We start from the raw sequence: 12936 nt of genomic DNA, 5'->3' as shown, positions 1-12936 counted from the left end.
AATGGGTCATTATATGGTGTAATATCGTATTTTTCCGTGTTTTCGTGCATAGAAACGCACTCAAAGTTTATTTAATAAGGGGACTCATACACCTTAAAACCCATAAGATCTTCAAATATTTGATGGTTGCAAGATTTGGGATAACTTATTTATTTTAACAGCAATTACGTCCAAAGTTTTGCAGCTGACTACATAATATAGATGCTTTCTGAAAGAGTAATCAGAAAGTTTGTGTTGCCACAAATATTTTTATAACTTAATCCGCTTTGTCACAACATGTTTCGTCATGTTTCCACCTTGCGCGCACAGTTTAAAACATTCTGTTGAATAATTTAATTCCATATTTAATAAATAGTTTTTATAACATTTGGAACCTACCGTAAACTAAAAATTTTAAGAATTTCATCTTAAAATTTTATTTGGAGTTGAGTTTATAAAATGTATTTTATTAAGAAAATCTGAAATGTTTTCGGGCATAAAATTCTTTAATTCTATACTATTCATCAGATTTTTGGTTCAGTTAGAAAATAGTGCCCATATAAAGAATTCCATCAAATTTCAAGAATGGACTATTAGCCCTTTTTAAAATATCATGCACGCAAGGTGGAAACATGACGAAAAATTTCGTCACTAAGCGGATTAAATTACAAAAATATTTGTGGCAACACAAACTTTCTCGTTACTATTTTCCAAGACAAGTATATTTTGTAGTCAGCTGTAAAACGTTGGAAGTAATTGCTTTTAAAATAAATAAAATATCCCAAGTCTTGCAACAGTCACATATTCGGAGATCATAAGGGGTTTAAGGTGTATGAGCCCCCTTATCGTTAGATTTAAGCATTTTTATGAAGGTTACTATAGAAATAACCACGAATCATCTGCTTCAAAAATAGATGTGAGCGTATTCCTGAACAAAACAGTGTTTTATAGCTAGTCAAGAGATCACATTATCACTGGTTGTATTGCTTTGGGGCCTTATTAAAAATATTTAGTAAGCTTAGGATGCTACCTAAGATTAGATATCAAATTTCAAGGTAAGTTTGTTTGTTTAACAAGACTTAGCTACTGGGATTGGGATCGTGAGATTGACACTCTGGAATTTTTCATTAAAAGTTTTGTTTCCTAGCCACGGTATAAAGAATTGCCAAAGAATAAAGCAATCGGAATATTTACGAGAGGTTCCAAACAAGAAAATCAGCAGGAAATTGCAGGTAACAGACAATGTAAATAAACAGGAATATCGATTGAGCGATTTGGTTGTAATTTTTCAACCTGAATGGATAATGATTCAAAGAGAAAAATAAATATTCAAATCTAGATATAATAATTTATCGGGATTCAAAAATAAATTTGAGTAGCAATAGATGAGTAGTAAAATATTAAGTATTGCGATCTGAAAGGAATTGCTCATCTACGAACTCAAAGGAAGAACATTTACAAAAGATCTGAGAGTGTATAACACTCCTAATAAATTGACTAAGCTATTAACAGCTATTAATAGCTAAGAAACTATTACTAACTATTAACAGCTAAGAAAACGGCGGAAAGCATTCATTACATGCAAAACTTCTGCTGATACTGAATTGCCACCGTCCCAAATGACTGTAAAACATACAAAGAAACGGAAAGATGTTAGAAAAATGGTAAACGCGTTGGCAAGTGATTGGAGCAAATAAAGTAACTTTTGCATATATTTTTGAATTTCAGAGAAAAGAATTTATTTTAAGGCTTTGATAATTTCTGCTAACAAATCGCAGAATTTAAGGTACTTCCTCATTAACGCGGGCACAGTAATTAGACAATTTTTTTCAAAATTCTACAGAGCTGGCAAATTTAATAATAACATATTTGTAACGCACTATTTTTTGATTTCCATACTCGGTCTCCAAAGCACTATATCGTCGCCACTGTAATAAGGAAGTACCGTAGTTATTAATGTTTTGACAATAAATGTTTTCTTACGTCCTCTGCATGATGCTGATCCCGATGCTGTCTCGAATGCTGAACTTCCTCAGTTCCACCGTGATGAACTTCGTGGGAGCTACAAATAGAAGACACTGATTACGACACTGACTTATAAATTTTGGTATAAACAGTAAGTCTAACACTTTGAAATATAATAAGTAAATTGTTATTACCGATCCATCGCTTTACATCTCAATGAGTGAATAAAAAGTACATATACTAAATTACACGGCATAAAATATTAAACACCGAAGCATCCAAAATGAATGTCCGTATTAGTGTTTTTAAATAACAGAAAATGCCATTTATTGCTTCATCTTAATACTTGATCCGTTTGTTTTGTCGAACAGTTTAGAGATGCGACTCTTAAACTAGAAATCGCAGACCTCCGGGGATCTGTTATTGGTTTTTCAAACTTACATTTAATTACGAGTAATTTAATTGCTTAGACACTTATAAATCAAAAGCCTCATTTCTAAAGAGCAGAATTGAATTTGGGAATTATAATACGATGCTTTTAAATTGAAAATATTACCTTTCAAGAAAAAAAATCTGAAAGCATTCAGATTTTACATTACGCCCAAAGAGATTGCTTAACGTTTTATGTGTTAGCTTTGTAGAGTCATTAGGTTATTTTTGAAACAGGAAGAAAGGAAAAATGAGCAATGCCCTCTCCGGGAATCAAACCACGGACCTCTGGAATTGGTGCCCAGTGTGCAGACCACTACACTACGAAGGCATGCTAAGAAAGCGGGAGAAATACCTTACATACTCCCCCTTTTAAAGGGCGACTGGGTTTTTTAGGGGACCCAATCGCCAAATCCTGATTGTGGAGAATCATCATCCACTACCCTTTTAGTTCGGATGCCACTGTAGAGACATTAGGTTAAATGGAAGCAGGCAACATGAAAAATGAGCAACGTCTTCGCCGGGAATCGAACCGCGAACCTCTTGAATACGCGCCCAGCGTGCAAACCACTACACTACGACGTCATGCTAAGAAGGTGGGAGAAATACCTTGCAATACAACCAGAGTGATTATTCAGATGCTAGTTACATGTACTATTGATTTGATTGTCATAACGTAGTAAAATAATAAATGAAAAAATTTTAGAGGAAGAGAATAAGAAATTATTCATTAGATTTTTCATCAGAAAAACTTCTTAAGAAAAACTCTTTGAACAAAATAAACAGCCTAAGTAACATATATTTTAAAGTTAGAATTAAAAAAAAAAAGAGTTCTCTCATGCAAATAAATCAAAGTGAAATATTCTAGGATAAAAGCTAATTCAAAAAGAATTCTTAGAAGCATTGATAAAATTTCGTTTCTCAGTTTTAAGAATATTGCTTTTAAAAATTTTCCATCGTAAATGAAAGCTCTTCTAACACTTATAGTCGTTTATAATTAACAAAAACAAATGGTACTTTCACGATAATAATTTACAGCCTGCGGTACCGAATATTAAATAAAGACAATTTTTTTTAAACTTAGGTAGAATTCCTAATATGAATAATTTTTCTTCTTTTAAAGAATAAAACTATTTTATTCTAATTTTATGACAACTGCATAACTTTTAGCTTTTCAGATAACAATATTTTTGAAATATTAAATTCTTTGGATATTCGTACGATTTCATGAAAGCACAGTTATTTTTGAATTCATTATTTCTTTCCAAATTATACATGAGCTTGCTCTTTGAAAATTTGAAGTAGGAAGCTATTTTTCATGGATACGTTTTAGGTAAATATGCCGTTTAAATTTCTTGGAAAGCGAATATGGGAATTGGGATTTACGTATATATATATTTATATCTTTGGTTTATTTGATTATGGCAAAGCACTCGAGTGATATCTGCATAAAAGGAAAGAAGCCTTCATGGAGGACGTTCTTAGGAAAACTGGCTCGTATATACATTACACATAGGGAAAACCACAAAAACGCCCATGCAGACGGCTCGTTTGCCAGGATTTGAACCCCGGACCGAACTATTAATGTTCAGCAAACGTTACATAAAGTAATATATATACATATCAGTAAAGACATAAAGTAATAAATTTAGAACCAATTTTTCACAAAGACTAAAAATTGAAATTCATAAGTAATAAATTTTAAATAATACAATAAATGCAATAAAGAATTTAATAAATGATAAAACCAAAACACTTCAAACAAGCAATACCCCAATTAAAAAAATCAATGAAATTTAAAGAAAAAAGAACATGAGAGGAATTCAATCAAATCCAATGACACTTCGTCAGGAGGAGGAACACTGAAATCAATTGAAATCTCCCTTCCACAAAGATCCTTGCTTTTCGGTATCCAAAATTAGCCGATGTACCATTTCAATGTATTTTAATTATAATAGTTCCCTCGAAAATTCTGGTCCTTTCCCAAAGCAAGGGAAAAAACAAAGTCAATTCTAATCTAAATAATAATCAGTGAGGAGGTGACTAACGAAATACCCAACTGAAGGTATATTTTTCTAACATACATTGACAAACGTTTTGTACAGGAGTTTTTTTACCCGTCGAGCATCAATGTCTTAGCATCAAATGTCTTAACACCGCAAGAATGGCTATTGAAACCTTCACTTTTGAAACAGGTGACAGAATGATAAAGCAATACAAACTCACCTGTGCGTGATATATCAGAAGGCGCATAATATAGCAATCCATTGCTGGATTTAAAGAAATGGTACAGAGAAGCATCTGCATCAGTTTAGAAATCAGTACACATTTCCTTCTCAATAACAAACTAACTTTGCTTTTCACATATAAAACTTAACAGGTGTGACATATGTAACCCTCTTACTTCTGATTGCCGTTGTTATTTATTGATGGAGTGCGTTCATAAAATTTGTTAGAGTTATTAAATTAAAATGCAACTTTGTCAGCTTGTAAGGTTTATCCTAAGTTTTGAACAATTATCTTTAGTTAAAGCTACTTTCCTGTCCTTCCTAACTTCAGCTTACAATTTCCTACCAGAATGCGATTTTAGATTCGAGTTTGATGCAAATGAGTATGAGTGGTATTTAAGTCGTCGTGTTATGTAGAGAAATTATCTGATAGCGTTATAAAAAATTAGGTGAATGATTTTATGATTTATGGAAATTTAAATTTTATTTTGATTCTGAATTATTTAATTTAAGGCTTTAATTTTGGGGAGAAACAGATGCTTCTGGAAATATTATTTAGTTAAATGAATATTATTTATTTTCCTCTATTTGTAAATCTTGTACAAACTTTTATTCATTGTGAAAGAAGCAGGGAAAGGGAGGCAATTTTCGCCAAGTCATGATTTCGCGCGCTTTAGAATGTTCGAGAAAGAATTTTCATTGTTAGTTGACCTTAAGAGAGGAAAGTACGTGACGGAAAGGTCAAAGGTTGCTACTTGTCTTTCAATGTAAGTCATTCAGGTTTTGGCGATTGAGGGTCCGGTTGTTGGCTAAGTGAAGAAGGGCGCGCATGCGCGATCACCCTTATTTCCGCATTTTGGAGTTGAAAACGAAGATTTTGCCATAATTAAGGGGGCGATAAGTGAAGCCATAGTGGGAGCCCGTTTGGTGAAGGAGAAGAAGGAAATTTGAGTTGGACACACTTACTTTTGGCTGACTCTCGGACTGACTCGCTGATTTTCGGGCTTGCTGGACAAAATGTAATTACGAAGCGGGATGTTTTCCGGCGGGGAGCGGCAAATATGCTCCCCGGCCGCGTTTGGTTAAGAGGCGAGACACACTTACTCTTGACTCGCTTAGGCACTCACGCTTGGATTCGCTGACTTTCGGGCTTGACGGACTTGTTGACGGAGACTGAGGAAAAACTTGTGTGTGTTGCGAAGGGGAAAGGAAAAGTTTTAGTCGGCATCGAGCGGTGCTTCCGGCTGGGAGCGGCAATTATGCTCCCCGGCCGCGGGTTTTCTCAAAAATGCGAAGAAAAAAAAACTGTTGAGCGAATAACAAAAAAATTAACAGAGACTTGGGTCTCTATCTGTATCGGCAAAAGTCAGGACGATGTCCTCTGAACTCCGACTTGAAAACAGAAGGAATTATGTCACCTTAGACAACTGGAAGCCTGCGTTAGCCGTTCTCTAAAATGCCTAGCTTAATTGTCTACGTTTTCCTTGGTGGAGCTGAGAGTCTAGGCAGACAGCCGTGCGGTGTAAGCTGTTCTCTTGCTTCCAGTGGGAATAATTTTCTTCTATGGAAACCAGTAGCAGGCGTAAGATTTGACGGTATAGCGGATGTAATTTATTGTCGTGCCGTTCGAGTTTCTGGCTTGCGGATTTGCCAAGTGACGTAAGGATAGAGCTAAGATATGAGCACTCCTCCACTTCAAGATGTCCACTCAAGATAAGTATTATTTTTTTTGGTGTGTTGGAACTTTAGGCAAGTTTTTTCAAAAACGTCCTTAGCAGTAAAAACAACGTCGAATCTAAAATTTAACTCTCAGGCCAGAAATTGTTTCCCTTCCCTTTCTTTTAAATCACCAGACAAACCTTAAGTTTTTTTTTATGAATTTAAATGAGCAGACTCTCAGATGAGGTTAAGATTTTTCTTATTGTGTTGTAATTGAATAAACTGATATTTAATCTGGAACCTCTTACAGTATGTTTTCTTTATATATTTAATATGAATTTTTCCTTTATATCTTGTATATGTTTTATGTTTTCGATCCTCTCACGGCGTGGTCCCGGGATGCATTTTTTTTCACAACGCAAAAAAATGCTGTACACGTTTCACTATACGATCACTCCCTTTAACGGCAAGTAGTTTCATATTTAACATTTAACAATATAGGAATTTCAGATATAACTGGTACCTAGAAGTAAACTATTTAACCATGGTCTCGAAACTTTCTCTTCATAACAGTATGAGTGGTATTTAAGTCGAGTTTCCATTGACTGACATCGAGAGCCTCAGAGTTTCTGGCTAGCACGCGTTTGCCTTTTGGCTACGTCTCTCTCTAAGCTATTGCTAAGCTCGGCCGTATTTCAAGCCCTTGATAGCTTCGCTAGCTGATTCGATATTTAGGGGCCAACTGCTGAGAATTTTGATAGCTTCTGCTATATCTTTCTAGTTAAGCATTAGTCAAGTCTTACTACTTTGAGTTCAAGCCCAAATGGAGGCTTTGATGTACGCCCTGAAAAAGGGACCGGCTGTTTTAATTCTTATTTTGAGAAACAAAGGGTAATTAACCCTCCTTGAGTTTCCTTCTCTGTTCTGAACTTATACGATTATTCGCTTAGCTGTTCCCGAGGTTGCTACACATTTAGAAGCTTCCAACAAACCCCACAAGCTTTCAACAAAGATTTCTGTTGATGACAAAATGTCTCGCACCTCACAGATGTGTTACGGTTACGAATCTGTAACTGCAAATATTTGAGGGCGGGTTATATCTGAATACTCTATACTGCAGTGGAGCCGAACCTTTGGCCTCTCGCGAGCACATTTTGGCCTATCGCGAGCACCAAAAACATCAACATTTTTGTTAAACATATTTCCAATCTTATGTGATACAGCTGAAATATTAATTTCGGCGAATGGGTTTGAGATGAATAATAATATTGGTTGAACTTTATGGAAATCAGAGAAGCGGAGTTCAATATTATTTTTCAGTGCATTTAGGTTTTCCGAGTATTTCTCTGTTTCAGTTGCCTTGTGGGTATTAATATGGCTTGATAAATTCTGAAAATGGGTGAATTTTGTTTCTTTCATCTGATTTATCCACAAATTTAACTTTATCTGTAAAACAGTTACAGTCTCAGTCAATTAAAAAAGGGTTTATTCTTTTTCCTGGAGATCTTCGCTCAATTTTTTCAGTTTAGCTGTTATATCCGTGAAAAATACAGATCAGGTAACCAATTACTATCGTCCGATTTTTTATAACTTTCGTTTCCGGATTACAAAACTGCTTTATTGGCGAAACAACAAATCGTTGAAGTACTTTTCCCCTGCTGAGCCATCTAACATCGGAATGAAGCAATAAGATTTCATATTCGCTATCAAGTTCATCAATCAGCAATCAATTATTTTATAACGCCTTGCAAGATATCTCTTACGACTATAAATGCTTACCATATTTAAACAATTAAGGAATATAAATGAATGGTTATTTTTAAATATTTTTTGTTCATAGTACCTAATCGGGCTGGCGAGCACGTACAAAAAGATCTGCGAGCGCAAGGTTGGGCACCGCTTGTATACTGTATACTTGTAACTGCAGTTTCTGGTAAAATGGACACTTTGAAGATATTTCTGATAGACTGCGGTCTGGTGGACATATCTATAATTAAAAGTTTTAGGTAATGAGCTTCGAAAACAAGTAACTTTGCATATATTGTTAACTCCTTAGCTTCGATATCATTTTTTGCAAGTTCCTTAAAATGCGAATCTTCAAATACTTGCTGGCATTATTGTTTCTTCTTGGCAAACAATATAAATTGTCATTCTCTACTACCAGCAAACAAAATCAACGCAAACGTAATGTAGAAAGCTGTCTTTATGTCTTTCTTTTCAAACAATCTTCTTTCTTCTACAAACTACGGTCTCAGCAGATCAATACACTTCGTGGCTGCTTGGCACTCGTTCAAATATATCATGATCGCTTTCTGATGGAGCAGGAAAAAAATGCAGAAATGAAAGTTTGGGAAGTTCTTTTTGTCCTTATTTTTGTAAACGTGTGCTAAGCAAAGTACACTTCGAAGTACTAGAATTTCTTATAGAATTTTTCCGGACTTAGATTGGATCCAATTTGCCTCCGCACTCCAAACGTGTAGTTATTATAATGGAAAAATTCGGTGAAAAATTTATAGTTTCATATAGTTCACCGTATTTAATCAAAAATGTTTTTTGAAGTTTGAAAGTTTTATCTTTTTAAAGAAAACAGTCTTTTTATAATTATTATTAATCACTTCTTTACAGCTAACACATGTTTTATTTGAATACGAAGAATGAAAGGTAATTTTATTCAAAAAGTACACAAACACACACACTGTGTCAAGGCTGTTTATAGAGGTCTTAGTGGAGACAGATTAGACTGTCAAGCATTGACAGTTCGACTCGGGTTTTAATTGTAGTAAACTGCTAGCTGCATGACTGGTTTCCCATCCGTAACCAGAACACTAGTTTAGTTCCCTTTAGAAAGTCCTCCACGAAGACATAGTTTTTCTCAGATTGACAGTCCTCGTGCCCCTTTTCACGATCGATTAAATAAGCTCCTAAAACGTCCTCTACAAAGTTAGTCTCATTGGATCTGTTGCTTTATTTATTCAACTAAACAAGTAAGGAAACGTTTTTGGCATACAACCTGTTGTGTGTTTGCCTTACTTGATCAAACAAGCAAATAACACGCAATCTTTATTTTTTCTGAAATGTTTCTCCCTAATTATCTTTTATGTTTTCTATGCTTTTACATTGTAACAGAATTCTTTCTTCTTATCCTTGGCTGTCATGAGAAAAATCATACATTTATAAGGGATTTTCTCCTTCATGCTGTAAAACGGTTAGCACGATGGCGCATAATCGAGAGGTCCAGGTCCGAGTCCCGGCGACGGCATTGCTCATTTCTTTAATTGACTGACATCGAAAAAAATCCTAATATCTCTGCAGTGGCTCCCGAACTAAAAAAGGTGACGGATGACGATTCTTCACCACCAGGATTTGCCGACTGTGTCCCTTAATCCCCTGTGGCCCTCTAAAAGGGGGAGGATATAAGGCTTTTGCTCCCTCCTTCCAGTATGTTTTCGTGGTGTAACGGTTAGCACACTCGGCGCGTATTCGAAAACTCCAGGTTCGAGTTCCGGCGAGGGCACTTCTCATTTACTCCAAAATTCTAATGACTGTACATATTTATTCGCTTTTCTTGTAAAATTTACCTATTATTTTATGAATTTGAAAAGGTTTAATAGAGTAACTTTAGAAAAAGCCATTTCTTCTTCCATTTCGAAGAAACAAAATTATCTTTTCTTTAAAATTATGCAAATATTTGTAAAAGTGTGATAATGGCTAAACTTTTCCCAGAATTATACTTTCTAGTTTTGAAATCAGAATTAAATATTTAATTTCACTTTCCTATGTACTCCCAAATAACATACACCAAATACACATACGAAAGAAGAACTATTTTTTCCTAGCGGACCGATCTGATATCCGATTTGATGAAACTTTCATTTACATTTTTTGGAGATGACACCGCTTATTTACCTGAGCAATAGTATCATTTACTATAAATATCTGCATTAACTGATAGCTATCACATAGTTGAAAAAGAATGCTAAATCCAAAGCAAACAGCTTCAATGTGCATTACATGCAAGAAAAGCAAAACTCCAGGGAATGGTTCATATTATATGCTTATAAGGTGCATTTTAATTTCATCGCAGTTATTTTTAATTTTGAAACACTTTCCTTTCAATTGTTGTTTCCCACTGTGGAAAGGTGGCATAAAGGTTCTTTGTCGAGGGTGAGTGATTTCAGGATGCAATAATTTTCATATCAGTGGTCAAATTCGGTGCCTCTGTTAATGATTCTGGTTGCAGCCTCGAAGGTCACTCCAGTGGACAAAGAGGTAAAAGGAGTCTTTTCATCAGGGTCAGGAGATGGACACTTTGCTATGTATGAGTGAAAGAATCAATTTCCCCTGAGAGTTCAACGCAAGTAAACGCAGGAAGATACACAGTGGATGGACAAAAATATGGAAACACCTTGTGAAATGCATTTTTGAAAAGAAAGATTGATTTTAATGAAATATGTAGGTGGCGCTGGTGTTTTTGAGTACTGACGCCACCTATACAACTTCGTAAATGTGCTAAACAGTTCAGTTGTTGTCGGAGTACTGTTATGTGAGGTTGTCATTGCATTTTGTCAGAGTTAACAGACTTCGAACGTGGGCAAATTGTTGGAGCACGTATAGTAGGTGCTTCCGTAAGCAAGGTAGCCGAGGTGTTTAGTGTTTCAAGAGGTACTGTATCGAAGATTTATTCCGCATATTTGAAAAGCGGAAAAACATCATCTGCTAAATCACAGCGCGGACGAAAGTGTGTCCTGAGTGATCGTGACAGGCGATGATTAAGGGCAATTGTGACGAAAAATAAGAAGACCACAGCTGCAAAAGTTACTGCTGAAATGAATGTTGTGTTACCGAACCCTGAACCTACCAAAACAATTAGAAGGGAGCTTCATAAACAGGGAATTGCTGGCCGTGCTGCAATTGAGAAGCCACTCATCAGTGATGCTAATGCCCGTAACAGGAAAAGGTGGTGTTTAAGTCATAAAGCCTGGACTATAGAGCAGTGGAAGCGAGTAATATGGTCTGACGAGTTTTCTTTCCCATTGTTTCCCACTTCTGGCCGAGTTTACGTCTGGAGAACGCCCTCTCAAGCCTATAATACAGACTGCTTGTTGCCAAGAGTGAAACATGGTGGGGGTTCTGTTATGGTTTGGGCAGCCATATCGTGGTTCTCTGCTAGCCCCATGATAACTGTGTCAGGGCACATGACTGCCAAGACTTATGTGAACATTTTGGCCGATCAAGTTCATTCCATGGTACAAACTTTGTTCCCCGATGGTGATGGTGTCTTCCATGACGACAAAGCCCCTGTTCACACAGTTCACATTGTCCATGACTGGTTTTCTGAGCACGAGGATGAGTTGTCCCATCTCCCCTGGCCACCACAGTCACCAGACCTGAATATTATCGAACCTTTGTGGTCTACATTGGAACGGAAAATGCGTTTTTGTTATCCACCCCCAACATCGTTATCTTATTAAAATTCATGTTATTGTTAAAACTTGAGTTTGAAGTTCATTTCAACCCTGTTTCAAAACCCAGGGTTCGCGTAGCGGTTTCGGCCACTACACCATACCACTTAAAACTCCCTACCAGAATGAATTTTTGGAATCGCGTTGAATGCAAATGAGTTAGAAGAAGTATTTAAAGGAAGTTCAACTTACTGCGAGAGAGAGCGCTTAGGAGTCCTTAGTGGCGGGCGTTTGCCTTCTGACTACTTCGCTCTTGAATGTATTACGCTCGACTCTATTGTAGGTACCTGTTGAGAACCACCGGCTACTTTAATTTAAGAGTCAAATACGTTAGGTGTTTGTGTCTAGCTTCAGCTAAATCCATTTAGTTTAGTATTAGATAAGTTTCTTATTTTCATATCCTGATTTAAAAGTACGAGTGGAGTCTTTCCTGTAAGCCCGAGAAGGGTCCATCTGTATTTTTTCTTTGAGTAAATAAAAGGGTATTTTAACCTTTCTCGCGTCTCTGTAGTAACTATTGGAACTCAAAATTAGTTCGCTAGGTTCCTGTATTATATTTAAAGAAATTAAATAATGAAGAATCTGCATAAATGTGAATGTGTAATGAGGAATTTTTATAAATGTATGCGGTTTACATTGCCTCTTCCTCTTGACTCCATTGAAAATGTTTGTAAAGCTATACGTGTATCACAAGTGCTAATTTCATTCCAAAGTTGGCAGGAAATTCAAACTGGTCTGCAAGATGAATGGGAAAATATTCCAATAGCTTCGCGTAAGCAGCCTCATGCAGAGCATGCGAAGTTGATACAGAAAGTATATTGTAATTTGCTCAAGCCGTATTACTTACTGAGAGCGTAGGGGCTCTAACTTTATGTTAAAAGGTAAATTTCCTACGATTGCTCTGTCATGCTGTATGGTACCTCTGTATTGCCGATGGTGATACTTCATATTCAAGTATTATTGATGATGGTACCTCTATAAGATTTTCTACTGTGTACTTTAAGTTACAGTTGAATGTGAATAATGTTAAACTCTTGAGTTCATGAGACAGTAATTAAAACTTGGAAAGGGTTAAAAGACCCTTTATTATTCAAACAGGATTTAACAGCACTCCGTCTTGGAGTTTTACAATAAAGCCGACACTCGGGCTTGTAATTAGGAAACTAAGAATTCAAACTTAACTAATCTTAACTAAAAAGATATAGCCGAAGCTA

General features: G+C 35.9%; 1 protein-coding gene across 2 annotated transcripts in view; it reads right to left on the bottom strand.

Moving 5' to 3' along the window:
* The window catches only part of LOC118182447 (multiple PDZ domain protein-like), a 244881-nt gene that overhangs the window by 38557 nt on the left and 193388 nt on the right, over positions 1-12936 (bottom strand). For both annotated transcript variants that reach the window (XM_035351789.2, XM_035351790.2), the window contains exon 6: positions 1963-2041. In XM_035351789.2, coding sequence (XP_035207680.1) covers positions 1963-2041 — 79 coding nt within the window. The remainder of the gene's footprint in view (positions 1-1962; positions 2042-12936) is intronic.

This window comes from Stegodyphus dumicola, chromosome 6 (genome assembly GCF_044657685.1).
Source record: "Stegodyphus dumicola isolate Sdum_Otavi_A_Nest chromosome 6, ASM4465768v1".
Lineage (NCBI taxonomy): Eukaryota > Metazoa > Arthropoda > Arachnida > Araneae > Eresidae > Stegodyphus > Stegodyphus dumicola.
The sequence above is the reverse complement of the archived record's forward strand: the minus strand, read 5'-3'. Positions and strand labels throughout refer to the sequence as shown.